This window comes from Bacillus rossius, chromosome 6 (genome assembly GCF_032445375.1).
Source record: "Bacillus rossius redtenbacheri isolate Brsri chromosome 6, Brsri_v3, whole genome shotgun sequence".
NCBI lineage: Eukaryota > Metazoa > Arthropoda > Insecta > Phasmatodea > Bacillidae > Bacillus > Bacillus rossius.
The window spans coordinates 21,166,974-21,185,551 of NC_086334.1; the positions used below are offsets into that span (position 1 = coordinate 21,166,974).

Sequence of the window (18,578 nt, forward strand, 5' to 3'; positions counted from 1 at the left end):
AGCACAAACAGAAATTAAAGAATAATTAACAATGCTGGCCGCATATAACAACACTGAACACCCTCCTGTGTCGGCATTAGTGATGGGTCGTTCGTGAACGATTCGTTCAAAAAGAACGAATCTTTGAGAGAACGAAATCTTGCGATTCGTTCGCGATGTAAAGAACCGGCTGTTTGAGAGCCGGTACCTTGAAAGATTCGGAAGAACGAGAACGAGATGAGAGAACCGGCCACGCGCCCGGTCTGATTCGTTCGTGAAATTATTCATGACGTCAGGAGTCTGAAGAATTAGTAATCACAGCGTGCGCATGTTCACAAGAGCAAACGATAACTGATCAAATAAAATAGGGTAGGTAACATGAAAAGTATCTATACCTGAAAATGTCAATTGTTAAGTAGTGGTTTAAAATTGCTTTTTCACATTCGTATACACAAATTTGGGGAAAAAAAAAAGAAAAAAAAACGGTATGGATTAAAAATAACAGGGAAAGTAACCACAAAAGTTCACACTTACCATTTTTGGGTTAATTAATGTACTTCATTTGTCTCTCTTCATACTGAATCGCAGTAGTATTAAATTTTTGTCTTTTTTCCTCTAAATGTGTTGGTCTACATGTAAACACTTGACTGTCAATAGAGTGTAAATAGTCTGTATATTAATATTTGTAACTTAAAAAGTAATAAAATATAAATAATCTTGTTTCATTAGTTACGACACCTGATAAAAGAGCCAGATCCCATACACAGAAAAGAACGAGATGAACGAATCATTTCACGGAACTGATCCTAAAGAACCGATTCGGTCAAAAGAACCGTTCTGCCCATCACTAGTCGGCATAGTTACATCTTTGACTCGGGAGAGGGTTAGAGGTGTTTTCCGCCAGTGGGATCTGGTACTGGTAAGTCGGAGACCGTGTTTGTTTTACCACAGGGGGTACGTAGTCAGTACATAATAAAAACAATTAAAATCAAATTGGAACATTTTAAAGACTTGATATTGATTAAGTTGGAGTTGCTCACCATATAAATGCTATAATGTTATGACATAAATTTACGATTCACTTTTAACACTTTAATATACATATGTTTATAAAATTCGCAATAAAAATTGTTTGTAATAATGCTTTAGGTATACACCGTTCACACTACGGACGTCTTAATCTCAACCAAACGCAGTATCTTCCACTATTTGTTCCTAAACCTATGCAAACGAGCTCTAACTACCACCACGAGTATAATTATTTTATTCAAGTTCTTTTATTTTCTACCAATTCTTGATTGACACGAGTTCTCTATGCTGATTTTATTTAAGTAGTATTGAGTATCAAGTTTAAGGAAGTATTTGTATTGAAAATTATTTTTAATATCGGAATATATTTCAGTATGATTCAATATAGTTGAGTAATTCTTTTGGTTGTACTAGAGACAGTATTGGAAGTAAATTATTTTTGATCAGCTATTGAAATTTATGTGATTCAATAGCATTTTATGTTTAGTTGTCATACAAATTTTATATATAAGTTTCAGTGTGTTGCCACGAAAATCTTGAGTTTTTTTTTATCAAGTAAGTAGTAAAGCATTGTTAATGCATATTTAGGGGGGCGTGAGCTTCTGGTTAGGCACAAACGTTTGATGAGTGTTTACAATTAAAAAATAAATTCACCCTCTGCGGCTTCGAAATACTACACGAAATTACAGCTCAAGTAATCCTTTATTTGTAGATTGATCTCGTTTTCTATGTTACAAGGTAGGTAGAATTATCTAATTTGAGAATATTTTTATGGCGGGAGGTAAGTTTGCAACGTATTCCACGACTATGTACTCATATTCCCAAGCGGCGCAGTATGTATGTGGGACAAGGTAGAAAGAATCCTTATTACACTTTGTTTTGTTTAATTAATGATTGCACTTTGACAATTTATTAAAATCTCTGTACTCACTGGCAGGGGCTATGGTTTTATTTATTTGTTTTTATACGTTTCTGGGTGCTTCTTGGGCCAGTTCCAAGTTTAAGTGTTATAATTTTGCTCGTATCTGTATGTGTAGGTGTGCAAAATATTGGGGGGGGGGGGGGGGGGGAGGACGTAGTCCCTCCAGTTTGTCGTCCAACTGGTTAAAAATTGCAAGTGGCTATTGTACTCCAAAGAGCAAGTCACTAGGATTTCAGCATACAAATAATGTTTGATAATCCTGCGAAGGGGCTTGCTTTTTACAGTGGATTCTAAGTTACTCTGTAGTGAGATCTCGGAAGAGTGGGAAATTTTTGGTGAAAATTATTCTTTGCCTTTGTTCCAACTCCAGTCTCTTCAAAGACAAAAATAATTTAAAAAAAAAAAAGGGGGGGGGGGGGCATGAAGTGTTGCAGGTAGATGTGTTTGTCTTTCACACTTGCTCCTGTTTTTAGTAAAAGGGGTAGAATTAAAAAAAAATGTAACTCCCTTGTTAGACACACTATAAAATTCATTAGAATTGTTTGTAAACATTATAAATTTATGTAAAACTTTTAACTGGAACAATTTTTGGTTAGACGTATAATTGCTGTAAGGGGTTGAAAATGAGGGGTAGAATAAAAAAAAATCAGAACTCCCTTATTAGGTACACTATCAAATCCTTTCAAATTGTTTGTACAAATATTTTTTTCAAAAATTTTTGTATAAAGCAATTTTTTTTAGAGGAACCGTTCCTGCAAGGGGTTGAAAAAATGAGGGGTAGAATTAAAAAAAATCAAAACTGCTTTAGTAGGTACACTATCGAATCTGTTCAAATTGTTTTAAATATTATTATTTTTACCTAAAACTTTGTCTCAAGCAATTTTTGATAGTACAAACCATTACTGCAAAGGGTTGAAAAAACTGGGGTTGAAATAAGAAAATAAATAAAAATTTTCTACCATGTACTCTATTGAATTAACGTTTATTTTTGTTTAACTTTTTAAATATTGTGGAAAACTTTTGTCTAAAGTTAATTTTATATCACAAAACATTACTGCAAGGGGTGGAAATAAGGGTAGAAAGACATGTTAAATAATTTTTATTTGATATACTATCAAGTCCATTATAATTTATTGAAAAACTCCTAAAACCATTTCATTTTTAATAAAAAGACTTGTTTTAAAAGTATTGTGGTGTAAATCAACTAACCTGGTGTATACTCACTTGTGTTGTGTGTTGGACACTTTGTGCCAGTTACACCATGCCAGTTTCCTCGGGGTGCTCCTGATTCTCCCCACGTCAATTGTCACTGATCCATTGCACTCATGGTTACAGTTCTTGGTCTTCAAGCTGGCTGAATTTGGAACTCCCTGAATGGCTTAGCATCCCGGGCACGTTGCTTGGTGTTTGTTGATTTACCCAAAACACGTTATGAAGGGATGTTTTGTGAAAAAAAAAATGTTTGAATCAGGGTTGACTGATTTAAACCACTATGGTTCAAACCAAGTGTTTTGGTTTTAAATAATGTATTTTTTAATAAAATATCTTAATTTTTTGAATAAAATGTCTAATTGTACTCTAATAACAATAAAAGTTTGCTAATTAAATTTTCTTGTTATTTACAGGGAAAAACAAAATACTAATCAAGAACTTATCATTTAAATTATCTGAATAAGTTGTAAATTATAAATAGCTAAATACTCTAAAATTAAATTAATTTGTGAATTGTAGTCAAAAATAGGAAATAAATAAATTTATAAATTTAAAAAAAATTCCTATTTTGTGGGAAATCCATGACTACTCTAAATCCCTATTTTGTGGGAAATCCTTTTTTGAGAATCCTTCTCCTGTGCGGAAATACGCTTTTTGTGGTTAAGTCCCAGTGCAGATTTGCTGGACTTAAGTTCTTTGATGTTATATCTTTGCTAATTCAATATGAGTGGCAATAAGTGGGATGTTTAATGGCTGAGAACAAATAACTAACATAAAAAAAAAGCTGGTTTAAACAAAACACATAACTGATATAATTTTTTTTTGGTGTATGAGAAATAATTACACATTCTTTGCATATAAAAATGTTTTAATGTTCATTAATACATTGTTACAAACATTTTTGCCTGTAATGGTATTTTTACATTGTTGTTTTGCAGGTTTTAGTAGCCTCCCTGATGTCTGGGATTGCCATTGCTAGACTAGCAGAAGAGAGAAAGGCTTGGAGAAAAGAACATCCATTTGTAAGTTAGAATTATCTCACATGAGAATGTTATTTTGAAATTTTGTATTTTAAGCGAACTGCATTTTTGAAATGAGAAAAACAAATACTAAAACATAATCATCTTTCTTGCCAAATTTTGAGGTTATAGCAAAAATACATACTAATATTACTAGAATATTATGTATTTCATGGAAGAATATATTCTGTAGCATTAATAAAATACTATGCAGGGTTGGCAGTCATTTTCCCAACGTGCTGGTTTCGTGTTGTGTTTTTTTAATAATAAAACCCATTTGAATAAACCAGACTTTGGTTTATCTATAACAAATAAATAGAAATAAAAATGGGATTTTGTGAATTTCAAATGGGAAATCTGGAAAACTCTGGGAATTAAAAAAAAAAGTTAAAAACCTTGGAAGCAGTGGGAATTTATCAATATCTTAGTTACAGAACAGTAATTTGTCATATTAGCATGTTTCATAGGCGTATCCAGGATTTTTTTTTGGGGTGGTTGGTCCATATTTGAAAAACTCCATAGACTGTAAAGATTAATTTTTACAATAATATTTAAAAGACCATAGACTTTCATCAGTAACTTTTCTTTTTTCCCATATTTTATTCTACAATGTGACCTATAAAACCAACCTATTGCATTACTTATTACTTAAAAATAAAAAAATACCATATTAAAAATTAAAAATTCCATTAACCGGGAACTTGCGGAACATGTGTGATGATGTGGGTTACATCGGAAGATCTCAGGTTTCAAGTGACCCCAAAGGAAGAAATCACACGCTGAAATGTCAGGGGATCTTGGAGGCCAGGAAATGTCTCTGTTCTTGTAGATGAGATGACCAGGAAAGATGTTCTGTAGCACGTTAATGGAAATCCGTGAGGTATGGCGTATGGCCCCGTCCTGTTGGAAAAATGTGTTTCCAGTTACATGATCAGCAATCTGTGGCACTTGGAAATGGTTTAACATGTGACTATAACGTATCAGTAACAGCATTGCCGCGATCGTCTTAAAAAAAATAAGGTTCGATGATTCCAAATGATGATACGCCGCACCACACTACCACTTATTGATTGTGAAGTGACTTTTCATGAAGTGTGTCAGGATTTCCACGTGACCAGAATCTAAGGGTTTGCTTGTTAACAAAGCATGACAAAAAAATTGACCTCATCGCTCATGATCAGATTGTCGCACAGGCCTGGGTTGTCATTCACGAGTTCCAACAATTCACAATTGCCATGTAGCTGTCTTTTTTTTTATAAAAAAAAATGCCATTTGGCAAAAGCACGTGGTTCACCGGTCCAAGATGCTATCTTGACTGGATACAGATATCAGGGTCAATGGCAGAGGTTTGTTGTCCATTTGGCACCTCTCCAGTTTTCTGTTTCCTAAAGTAAATTGCTATTTCTAGGGTTGCCAAATAGCCTGTTTCACTGCTGCAGCTGGTATTTTCCATCATGTATTCATGTGTTTTTATTAACATCAGACAAATTTAAGTGATACAAACAGCTGTGTATTGATTTAAAACAAATTAAATGTTGTATGCTTAATCATATTAAATAATGTATTGTTTCAGTTTCAGGAAACAAACATGTTAGTTTTCTTTTTCTAGCTGGCAGTGTCGGTTTGTAGTGTTAATGGAAATTATTACTTTGCAACTTTATACCTCAAAATTGGGGGACTATAAGTATCAAGGTGAATAGAAACAGTCTGCTCAAGGAATCTTAATATAAATATTTTTCAATGAAAATTACTAGTCTATAGACCTCTTAGTACTTCACTAAAAATATCCCTTTGAAATATAATATCCCCACTTGCTTTTAACTAGAAAAACTAACTGTAAAGAATTAAGTATAAATTAAAAAAAAAACATTAAAACATGAGTTATGAAATTTAATATTTATAGAATCTTCATAAGAATTTTATTTGAAATATTAGTTGGTCCATTAAAAAATTTAAGGGAAATGTTATGTCAGATTAGAGATTACTTAAATCCAAAGTGCATGCTGTTAAAAGAGAAATAAAAGAAGTCTTACTAATGTAATTAGTTTTAAATAATTAAACTGCCTTTAATATTAAAGAAGATTGAACAGTAATTTTTCTAATTTTCTCGAAGTATTTTACAGATTTATTTTCAAAATAGTGTTTCTTTGCTTTATTTTGTACAGTATAATTGAGTGTTGTTTTTTTTCTTCAGGGTTTTGTTGCCCGTCCTGTTAAGAACACAGATGGTTCACTGAACCTGATGATGTGGGAGTGTGCTATTCCTGGAAAGAAATCAGTAAGTTAATAACTTCAGGAGAATCTTATAGAGTAAGATCATGATGATATTGTTGTTGTCTAATGTCTATACTAACTTATGCTCTATTGCAGGGCTAATATTCATTAGTAATAATTTGTGAGAACAGTAGACTCCCGATTATCCGGGTGCGGGTTATCCAGTTTGCGGGTTAACCATGCCAAATTTTACTTCCATAAACCAAAAACACAAAAATAATTTTTGAATTTTTATTTATGTGCACGCACAATGGAAACAACACTTGTGTAACATTAAATACAATGCAATTAATTAGTAATGCAAAAAATTAATAATGTGACGAATCAACGAACAATATTTTGCCCTTTCCTTAATCAATTCGCTTCCTGTAATGCATATTTATTTCCAATGGCGCCCAAGCATTCAACCAATGTTTCTGTTCCGCCATTCCACTATTCAGATTGTCAGCAGCAGCTCTGGAGAGAGAAGCCAGAAGCTTTCAAGATAAACATCACCAGCAACAGTTAGAACACTAGGGCGAAGGGGCGGGCTTGCATCAGGATGGTAGCTGTGTATATCTACTCAAAAAACATGTCTTACCATGTCAGGATGTTTACAGCCAGTCACATTTTTTTAACAGATTCATACAAGTTTCCTTTGCCAAGTGTTGAATGTGACTAACCACCGGACGGCCTCAGGGTTGTGTGCTGTTTTCAAGACAGCTATAAAGCCTTATTAATTTACGGACAGTTCTAATATATTTTTTTCACGGTTCCTCAAAAAGAGGTCATAATTGACGGGGTCGTAAGATTAGGGTTTTACTGTAGTCATGTTCTCTTAGATTTTTAGGTTATGGTGGACACTCTTTTTTTCAGTAATATCGGCTGAAAATTAACAAGTGTACCGTGTATCTGCAGAAATGCCGATTCAACTAAAAAGCTGCAAAATTGGCTTATATGTTATATTGTATCACTCATAGAATTTGTTAGATATCAGTTACTTTTTAATGCTAAAGCGGTATCCCTTAACTTCGCCACTTAAAATAAGGCAATAAATAAATAAAAAAAACTATGTGACATTGCAAATTATTTAAGAATTTACATGGTTTAAAGTAGAATAATTTTTGTTTTGTTTTAGTGTTATGAGAGACTGTAATGCATTGAATATTGTAAATTGCCAAAATTAGCGTGATTTTTTTATTGTATTTTGACCAAATTATTGTGATTTTTTTGTCAGACACCTTGGGAAGGTGGCCTGTACAGATTGCGCATGATCTTCAAGGACGACTACCCTTCAAGTCCACCTAAGTGCAAGTTTGAGCCACCTCTTTTTCATCCAAATGTTTACCCATCGGGTGAGTTTGCATGGATGGTCTGTTTCTATGATTGTTAAATTGTAGTATAATAGCAGTTAGTGAGTTTATTGGAAATCGGTGGAACACAAATGTTATGGATTTACGAGCTGTCAAAATACCCATGTATCTAAGAAAAAATTTTCTAGGTACAATGTTTCTTAGTATTGAGGCCTTTAGCATGCTACAGTAAATGATGTTCTGTGTATGTTTTCTCAGTGTCACAAGTTCAGGAAATATGTTTTTCCATGGAAATTAAAACAATGATAATGATGTTTTAAGCATAAAAGTTAATATGGCACTTTTTTAAGTACATATATTTCTGACTTTTTATCTTCTGCAAAAATGTTTCTCTTAAAAATGCTAATTTTTTACATTTACATCTGTACTTCAATGAACTTGAAACATTATTTTATTTTATAAGCAGCGTTAGGCTTTAATAGACATGAGCATATGGTTTTTTTTTAAAGGTTTTTCAAGTATGAAGGCTTTGCCTGAAAAGAATGATTTCTCACATATGATAATACTGTATGTATCAGCTGAAGCAAAGCAGGTGCATACCTGAGTGAACATGAGCTGAAGATTGCACCCGACTTTGTTCAAGTCCTGTGACACAGCCCAGTTTGTGTGGTGTTGGTTTCAGTTATGATGAGATTTGCAAGTAGCTAAATAAACAAAGTTGTGTGTTATGTGTAGGGACTATGGAAAATTGGAATTTATTATTTTCTTTTGTTTAGAATATTATTATTAAGTTTTAAATAAGTTAAATGTTTAGAAACTAAATTTTATTCATTTATACAAATAAATCAAAAATTTACAAATTAGTAACATTCTCATTTGGTTTTGTACAAAAAAAAATTTTGTTCATGCCTTTATAGGTTAAAATCACAAAATTATTACTTAAAAATTGATAGCACAATCCAGAAAAAAATTGGATTTTTGGTTGGAATGTATTTTGAAGTATTTTTAGGTACATCAAGGATGTATTTTTCCTGTGTGAAGCAATAAAAATAATTTTGCAATAATTTTGTTTTATGTTGTTTTATGTTGTTTCAGGAACAGTTTGCCTCTCGTTGTTGGATGAAGAGAAAGATTGGCGCCCAGCGATAACGATAAAACAAATCCTGCTGGGCATTCAGGATCTTCTGAACGAACCCAACATTAAAGATCCTGCCCAAGCTGAAGCGTACACCATTTACTGGTAATTATGTATACTGAAATGATCTAGGAAGTAATCAAATTCTCCAAAGATAATATTCTGTTTAAATGTTTTAAAAGACAATGCTGTCCATGAAATTTAAAGCCAAAATAAATTCATAATGTCAGCAAAAATCATATTGCCTGCACCACCACTATCATTTTCAAAAAAATGGTAGTGTTATCTAGAAAAACAAATATTTTAACTTGCAACATACATTATTGCTGTTCTATTTTGGTTAAAATGACAAAAATGTTTCCGTGACTGAAACATGCGGTGTTATTTGCCAACTTTTCTAAGAAAAAAACCAAGCTGATATCAGTTAACTATAGTTGGTACATTTATGTTTTTGAGGGTAAGGGTAGTGTGAGATGTGGGTAAGTTGGCAGCTGTGTTGAGCATCGTGAGATGTAGTGTGTGTGTGTTTCTGGTGTTTGCAGCCAGAACAGGCTGGAGTACGAGAAGCGAGTGCGGGCGCAAGCACGTGCAATGGCCCCGCAGGAGTGAACTGCTCTGGCAGTCCCGCACTTCACCATCTCTTCAGACGGGAGCATCATCCTCATTTCAACACTGCAGCCGGCGAGCTAGCTCGCAGTGTGTTGTTTCTTCTATCACCGTTCATTTCGATCCCTTGCATAATGTGAGACTGCAAATTAGTGTGCAGTTTCATATCTTCCAGAAAAGGAATCTTTATTTCCTTTGTATTAGATATAATTTTATACGTGTTAAGTGAGACTGAGTTTATTACATGTGTACATTGTAGTTAACTTGAAACAATCATTTCTGCATCTTATTTACTAAATGTGTTGTGTTGATACCAAAAGCACTATGAAAATATTTGCTGCTTATGTATTCTGATGTTAGAATAGCCATTATTTTGTAAATTATAATGCTTGGAAAAAGGGTAAAATGTCACAACATAAATATAAAAAAAAAATATTTATGTCCTGTATTTAATACATTGACTTAAAGAAATTAACAGTGAAATGCCCACAGTGCGTGACTCATTCTTCGCTACTGACGAAGATTCAGTATGAACTCACTGAGTGATTGAATGAGCATGAGCTTGAACACATTTGTGTTTAAAATTATTTAATTTGATATTGCTGTGTGTTTGTCCGACAGTTTCAGGAAATTGAAGATAAAAATATGCACCTGTTTTGTTATAGATGACAAAATAGGTGTTTTTGGTAGGTAGTGTTACGCAGCACGGCACAGGTTAAAATGTGAATGTACCGAAGGCAAGTGTAATAGGAAAAAAATAATTTAATGTATTTTTTCTTAGTATCTTTTAATTATTCACTGATGTATAAGGGCATAGTCAGGAGAGGCAGGGAGGGATCATACTTTCTCTAGAGGAACTCATTAACCAGCCTAAAATAACGAACATATGGCTGAGTTTATGGCCACTGTATATGATAAATTATAGCGTAAGTATTCTTCTTTTTGAAGCAGTAGTACATTGTGTTAGGATCAATCTTATAAGTCTCTTTTTATTTAAAAATTTTGAAATTTTGAGAAAATCACTTGAAGGTCATCAGACAAAAATGTGTATTAAAGTTGAAAACTTTTCTGGTGGAGGAACACCGGACCAGTCACTTTTCTTTGACCCTTTGGCGCAGGAGGGGGGAGGGGTTAGACCAACAAAAATAAGACTATCAAAAATTTATTCTTGTTTTAGCTTCTTTTGGCTCCAACAAATCCTGTGAAAACTACCAAATTATTTACTACAATTCAACCAACTTGTATAAAAAATTTTTTTAGCAATTACATAATGAATGCCATGTTATGTATGTCATTGTGTCATCTTAACATTGTAACAGGTGAATGAAAGTATTTCCATTATTTGTAGTATTGTTTGTTGTAGGGTAGTACAGTTTACTGATATGGGACTTTTGTTTCATGCAACGATATGGTAACAGGCTAAAAAAGTTATAGGTAGTCAGCGAATGGTTTATTTTATGTACCTAATTGAATTACTGCTTAACCGTATACAGCCTAGGTTTCTTAATTGGTGAAAAGTTAAGGTTTCCATTGCAGGCTCGAGTATGTTTAAAAATGTAAAATCAAGCATTATGTCTTTTTTAATACAGGAAGGAGGAATCAATGGTGCAACAGGTTTTAACAGGTTTGAAATTTGTTTATGTTTTGTTTGAAAAGATTTGATTTGTCATATGACAGATATTGCATTATGTGCTGAAAAATCCTGTGCTCTAAAATATACAATTTTCTTTGTTTAAACTTCTGAAAAATTAATGTAGACACATTTAATATTGGCATGTTCTTTACGATCTTATGATCTGCTTATCTTATTGGGTGTTTTGATTGGTACAGAGAAATTTTGTTGTTCAATGTTCGTAATACTTAAATGAAATATTAATATAATTTCACTACAGTTGAAAGTTTAGTATAGAAATTGCTTATTTTACATAATAGTTAATAATTTTACCAAATTGAAGAAACAAATTCTTGTGAATGAAAATGAACAATTTACCAACTTTATTCTTCATATCATTTTGAAGCAATGTTTTTCTGATTTAAGAATTTTAAGTTATTGTAATTTTTGCCTTTTAACTTTGTAAACATTTGTAATAAAAATTAAAAAGAAAAGTATGCTGAAAATTCACAGATTACGTATGGAAATCAAGTGCATATTAAGTGTACATTATTTTTTCTTAAGAAACTTAGAATCTTTTAGATTTTTTATTCAGGAAAAACTTTTTAAAAGGGTCAAATTAGGTGTGAAGTAAAAAATAACATTATTTGAACTTAGTGAGCAGGAAAACAAAGATTTATCATACAGGATTTTACTGTATATTCTTCTGTATATGAACAACAATGTCTGTTAATTTTTGTAAAGGATGGACTTGATTCTGTACATGTCATGTTACAAGCTAGGAAGAATACATTAAATAAACATTTTTGTATTTTATGCTTTTTTTTGTGAAGCCTGATTCAGGAGATTTCTCCCCTTCCCAAATCCAAAAAAATATATCATTTCCACCAACAAAAGGAATGAAATTGAAAGTAAACAGCTGGCAAAGAGATTATAATCCCCAATAATTTGTATGCTTCTCCTTTATCCTCTTATAAAGCCCAAGAATTTAATTTTTCAAGTATTTACATAACTATTCTGCATCATAAATGGCACACATTAACTTTGGTATAAGATATTTTTATTGAGATAGGATTACAGTAGAGTCCCGCTAATCCGAAGCCCGCTAATTCGAAATTTGCCTAATCCAAACAGGCCTAGGACAAAAAAAAATTAATTTTTATAACATTTAAGAACTAGGAAAAGTAAAGAAAAACAAGTTTTTCAAGTAATGTTGTACGTTTATTAATATGTACATAAGAAACTTATAATTTATCTATTTCACTGTCTAACTGAAAAAATAAAAAAAAGGATTATGTACATAGTACTTAAACACACATGTACGTATTGAAAATTTTTGAATTTACTTACATACTCTATGTAGAATTCATGTTCTATACAGGATTGACACAAAAAAAAAACTGAAAAAGCAAACCATTATCTAAGAGGCACAGTCTGTAATCTTCCTTTGAAGCAATGCACTAAATCGGCTTGAAGATGCAATGTTTCGCCAACGCCGCATAAACATAACAACTGTTGGGGTTCCATCGGCATGTTGCTTGACGTAGCGCAAAACCATATCAAGGGCAGTGGCTGCTGCAGTGTGAGAAACAAAATCAGTCGGCGCGTTCCCTTCCTCCTCACTGTCGTCTGCATCGAGATCAGTTGACGTTCCCTGCACAGCTATTACGATATCTTCATCTGTGTATTCCTCGTGGCCACAGTCAATAGCCGTCCACTTTTCAACGCACTCATCTGCATTTTCGCAACCTGGTACAATTTTTTTTACTAGTTGAAGAAGTTCAAACTTTTCTTTTGCCGAGGGGAAGACCGTTTGGACAAACTCTAAATCAGGCCAGAGATTTTTCCATGATTACTGTAAAGATTCCTTTTGTGTTTTCTCCCAAGCTTCTGCTACCCAGTAAATGACATCTTTGATGGTGATTTTCTTGTGTTTATGCAAGATTGTCAGTTCTTCATTCTCTTAAAGCAGGCTACGAAGAAGCATTTTTCTGTAATTCTGTTTCAAAGCCTGCAAAACTCTTTGGTTCATTGGCTGCAAAATTGAAGTGACGTTAGGTGGGAGAAAAATGGCTTTGATATCACCGCAAACCAGTTGCATTTCTTCAAGATGTGACGGAGCATTGTCTATGACATGAGTAACAAAGCACTAGAAGGCAATCTATTTGCTTTGTTAAAAGCCTATACTTTTGGCACAAATTGTTTTTCAAATCAGTCTTGAAACAAGACACAATCCATCCAAGCTTTCTTTTGGTTTTTGTAAAATACGGGAAGAGTGTTCATGTTCATGTTTTTAAAACAGCGTGGTTTGGCCGATTTGCCGATAACCATCAGTGGAAGCTTATTTGTGGCAGAAGCGTTGCAGCAGGCTAACACAGTTAGACATTGTTTATCAATTTTAAACCCTGATGGAGATTGTTCCTCTTGCGATGCAACTAGCTGTATATGATGTGTCACCATCCATGAGCTTGTTCAAATGAAGCGCTTTTTCTTAAATCAGAGGGCCAGTGATAGGGATTCCTTTTTGTCTTTCTTGGGTAAACCATAAAAAAAGTGCTTCGTCCAATTTTTCGTAAGAAGACACTGTCATTTTGCTACGTTTTTCAATAATTTTTTCACTTGTGGTTGTACAAAACTGCTCAATTTTACCTCTGTTATTTTTCCAATCGGAAATGGTTGCTTTGCCGACACCGAATTCTTTCGATATTAGAGTGGCATTTTCACCTTTGTCAAGTCTTTTCAGCACTTCCAGTTTTTCTTTTAATGTACATGAGTTATGTTTACGCTTGTTTGTCATGATGACCAACAGCAGGGACAAGCACAGAATGTAAAAAACCACACTACACACCGCTCACAAGGGCTCACAAAACACAGGGCAAGTGCGCAGTAGCAGGTGACACAGTAGTAGCATGTGACGCACTGACTGTCTGACTCCTCATTGTTGGGAACGGAAGAGGAGAGGAATGCGCAATCCTATGCGGGAAGGGGGATGGGAACTTTATTTACTCTGGTTGAAGGTCACTGCCCTTCCACTAATACACACTCACGAACAGCCCTTCAATTCGACCTAATGTTGTCACGTAATGTAGGCTGTTGGATTTGTTAAACTCAGAATATTTGAAATGGCAGTTTAGGCTATGTGAGTAATTAAAAATATATGATACTAAATATGTATGCTAAATAATAAAGGCGTATTTTTCGTCTGACCTTACATACATATTTGAAATATCAGACACTAAATACGCTTCAAAAAGACAATTATGGCATTATATGACAAAATTCTGCCTAATCCGAACAGGGTTCGGTCCCAATTCGGATTAGCGGGATTCTACTGTATATTGATATTTATATGTACAACCTTATTTTTTAGTTCAACATTTTATTTGCTATATTTTTAATTAGTGTAGATTTTGAAAAAAAAAAAAATGTCATGGAGGGAAAAAAAAAGGGAGTGGAAATTTATTCAATGTTCACCCCTACATAATTCAAGAGGAGTCATTTATCCATGCAGCCTCTATTCCTTTCCATATCAGGTTTTTATTTTGTTGACTTGATGTCCTTTAACACACGTTCTAGACAACTTAGTAAACAAGTTGAGGTTTTTGGAGAAGAAATAGGCCATTTAATTTTGGTAGAAAATCAGCCAGCCCAGCATTTTATGTTATATTATGGAACAGTGTGCCACCTCGTCCATCTGTCAACATTTTAGCCGGCAGTAGACATTGTGGTGTACAAATTACTTTGCAACATGAGTATGAATGTGAATGGTTCCTGAACGCTATTACTAGACTAGATTTTATGGTTTTATTTTTAGGCCCTTTTTGTTTTTAAAATTGGAGTGTTCTGTTTTATTGTTTTTATTATTTTATGAATTCTGCTTAATCATAGGGGTAACATATTAAATTAACAAATACATTCATGATACTTAAATGTTTTATAATATTTATTTCACCAATACAATGTCATTTTGACTGAGTCTATGATGCACTTTTACAATATAATAATTTGTAATAAGCATTACTACTTCGAACAATAAAATTAAATCTGCAAGCATTTGTGTGTTTGAAAAAAGTACCAAAATGCAAGTTAATACACCATTTTGCTCAGAAATGCAACTAAAATCATGAATTTAATGAGCATTTTTAATCAAAACTTAATTTGTCACTGTTCTCTGAGCAATGTATTTCCCTTATTTTACACTTTCCCACATTATAAAACATTTTCCAACATCCTCTTGAATAGTGTAAAAAAGGGGTTCTACTGTATTAAAAAATATGTCTCAAGCCATCATTTTTGTAGGCCAAACTGCTACAGTTCACTCAAGCTAGCAATGCTGCTGCGGTACTGAGGCGACCCCTCCATGCTTTCTCACATCGGACTCTGATCCTGGCAGGGAGTTGCAGTGACCAATGTTGCTACTGACATAAATATTTGCTAAGGGAGGGGGTGTTCCTGTCTCCTCCAATACTGAGTGCCTCGGCTCAGGCTGATTAGCTGTGTGCCTTGCCACTAAACAGTGTGCTTGCAGAATGAATGAATGAATCAGGGGTCAAAATGGCTTGTCACTTTGTCAGACTTAAGGATATTAGAGACATATGAAGGGTGAAAGAGATGGTGCAGCAATGAAATGCATTGGTAGGGGATACTGAATCATGTTGATAAAACCCACCAGCTCCCTGCTACTTCTGCTATGTTTACCAGTTGGGAAAAGTCTGGGTTGACCAGACTGGCAATCACACCCAGACCATCCTGGTGGGAGGGGAGTTATCTGACCACTAGATCATTGTAGCTTCATTTGCTTAAATTACAGAGCTTAAGTAGATTCTGATCAGTTGAAGTACTACCTACTTGACAATTCTGAATTGAGCTCAGGTTTATAGAAAATTTTTTTTTAAATTTAAAGTCCTTGTTTCACACATTTTTAAGAGGAGTGTTGTTCCAAACATAAAGAGTTTCATGTAGAATGAACATAGTGTTGGTGTCCATGAGTTACAAGTATGAGGATAAGGTAGTGTATCTGCTAGAGTATGAGAATATCATGAATGAGTTATCTGGGGTATTACTTGTATCCAAGTTCTTTGTAATTACTTGTGTTTAAAGAATTTCCTGCAGGTTTAAGGTTTGTCATGACTTAGGCCCATTTTACAATTACACAGAAACAGAGACGGATCTCACGGAACAGAGGCAGCCAGACCCCGGAGACATACCCTTACGGATTAGCTCTGCAATGCTGAGCTTTCCCGTTTAAATTGCTCTGAGCGACCAATAGAAGCCAAGGAAGTAATTTTGACGTGACAACGTCTAATAAATCGATGAACGCCGGCTGTACGCACGAAAAAGTGTCCCGTTACGCACATTGTCCCGTTACGCTGTGTCCCGTTATGCTCATTTTATATTGCTCTTTGCTAACCTGAACCTCCTAGCATTGCGACCGAGTCCGTGGCGTAATTCTGTTTTCATGCATTTCAATGTAACATTTTCATTGCTCTTTGCTAACCCGTTCCTGGTTCCTCCTAGCATTGCTGCAGAGTCCGTGGCGCAAATATATTATTTTTGACTGCATCTTGGTGTTGGGTAACCCATTTTCCTTCACATCATCCTTGAAACACTCCCATTCGTTTCCTACTTTTCCTATCAGCGTCCTATCCTTAATAGAATAACACAGATTGGAAGAAGTTAAATAGCAAACATGTATAAAAGTTATAGTTAAAATAATCTCTTCGTTAAAGTAATAAACATATTTGAATTAATGAGTGCAAATAAAAGTAAATTTATCAATTAAATTGTAGATTTCATTTCACTCCATCTTTGTATCCATACAAAATAGTGATAATTCAATAAAAATGATTCAATTTTATTCATAAAAGTATGCAATCATTTATTAATGTTTTGTTATGACATTGTCACGTTAAAATATCGTCCGTACAGACAACCAATTTTTGTTTATTATACATGTAAATTCTGCAACTGCAATGATCTTTGAAGCTTTTTTTTTTTATTAAATTAATATTTCGTTCACGTTTCCGTGCCATTGTAAAACGGGCCTTACGACCAAGGTCACGTCGCAACGCCCTTTGCTGTGTTGCTCGCGCAGTTCATAGCCCCGGCCTCCCCTCCCAGGGGAAGCGTTGAAGCGGGGACGGGGAGGCCGCGGCTCGTTATCAACGCAGTAACGGTTGAGACGCGCGGGAGTCGATACGCGCGGCGCCGCCTCTAGTCGCGCGAATGGCACAGCGAGTCTGGCGGTGAGCGCGCACAGCGCCGGAGGAGCACAGACGGTATGTGCTGCAGTGGCGGACCGGGCTCCGAACTGATGGGGGAGGAGGGCGTCCAAAGGGCTATTTTAACATCTCTGACGTCTTGACAAGTCATTGTCAAAACTTTGGCTTCATCTAATTTTAAGATTATCTACTGACGTTAACAGAAAAATTTCACCCAGCACGGTAGCACATTTGATTAATATTTTATTTATTCACAAAGAAATTGAACTGACTTCGAAGGTTAAGTGGGGAATGGAGTAGATTTTTTTTTATCATTATAGTTTTTTTTTGGGTAGGGTTTCGTGGAGGAAGGAGTGGCAGTCGTAATCTCGCCCCATCCAATAGGACCGTATGATGTCGCTATCTTAAACTGACTTACTCGTTCGTGGTATTTCCTGAAATATCAGTATTGCTTATTTCGTAACAATTTCAATTTTTTCCCACAACACTCTTGGAGACGCCAAACCTATAAAAACCAAGCAACCTAAGTCTTCAACTCCATTAGCTGGAGCAGAGCAAGCGGCGAGTCCAGGATGATAGTAGCATGTGCACAGTGAGCGTGCTTTGCCGGGCGGAAAGAAGTGCAGTCGTTAGCCAAGGACTCAGCTCGGGAGATTGCGGAAGGAATCTGTTCTGCCTGTGGCAAGGAGCCGTCCCAGCAGTGGCCTGGGGCGACTTCGGGAAGCCAGAGAGAGAGCAGATGTCAGCAGTTCGAACTCCGGATTCCTCACAAATGTGAATCCAGTTTTTTAACACGAAGAAAGTACGTTTGAACAAGCTTGGCTTCGTGTGGATCCCCTCGCGAGCCCAAATTGTATTGTTTTGTTTTATTTTTGTGGTTGTACAATGTTTACTTACATTCTTAAATTAACGTGTTAAAAGTTTTCTTTCGTCAAAAGTTTTATTAAACTATTAAAGTTCAGTATTTGAAACTGGTGGGATCTCGGATAAAACGCCTAGTTTGGCCGGAAAACGCGTTTTTAAGAAATTTTCAAAGTTTTAAAAATGTACGATTTTATTGTTGGAGGGTTTAGTGGGCAGAAGCAGAAGTCCTACCCTAGTGTAAACAAATGTGTAAATGTTCCAAGGCCAATCTCTGGCATGCATCCTTGTTTGTGTGAAGGCCCCCCGTGAAACGTTTTTCTGGAGCCACCCTTGGGCTGTATGTAAGAAAACCACCGAAAATATGACATTTTAAAAAATGTCTTGATACATATCAATTTTTTTACACATAAAAT

At 34.7% G+C, this 18,578-nt stretch overlaps 2 protein-coding genes across 5 annotated transcripts in view; both read left to right on the forward strand.

Annotated features, from left to right (window-relative positions):
* Positions 1-1,396: 1,396 nt before the first annotated feature.
* LOC134532827 (SUMO-conjugating enzyme UBC9-like) lies at positions 1,397-11,896 on the forward strand. Of its 2 annotated transcripts, none has more exons than XM_063369740.1 (6): positions 1,397-1,563; positions 4,081-4,164; positions 6,356-6,439; positions 7,652-7,769; positions 8,823-8,967; positions 9,405-11,896. In XM_063369740.1, the coding sequence occupies exons 2-6, from the start codon at positions 4,099-4,101 to the stop codon at positions 9,469-9,471; spliced, it is 480 nt and encodes a 159-aa protein (XP_063225810.1). In that variant the 5' UTR covers positions 1,397-1,563; positions 4,081-4,098; the 3' UTR covers positions 9,472-11,896. The 2 variants fall into 2 exon arrangements, with proteins under 2 accessions (XP_063225810.1, XP_063225811.1); XM_063369741.1 differs by lacking the exon at positions 1,397-1,563 and adding an exon at positions 1,594-1,746.
* Positions 11,897-17,207: 5,311 nt separating this feature from the next.
* LOC134532830 (kinesin-like protein KIF12) overlaps positions 17,208-18,578 on the forward strand; it is a 63,176-nt gene continuing 61,805 nt past the window's right edge. The window contains exon 1 of one of the 3 annotated variants that reach the window (XM_063369745.1): positions 17,208-17,358. The gene's annotated coding sequence lies outside the window, so the exon portion shown is untranslated. The remainder of the gene's footprint in view (positions 17,359-18,578) is intronic. The other 2 variants (XM_063369746.1, XR_010075191.1) reach the window with 2 other exon arrangements.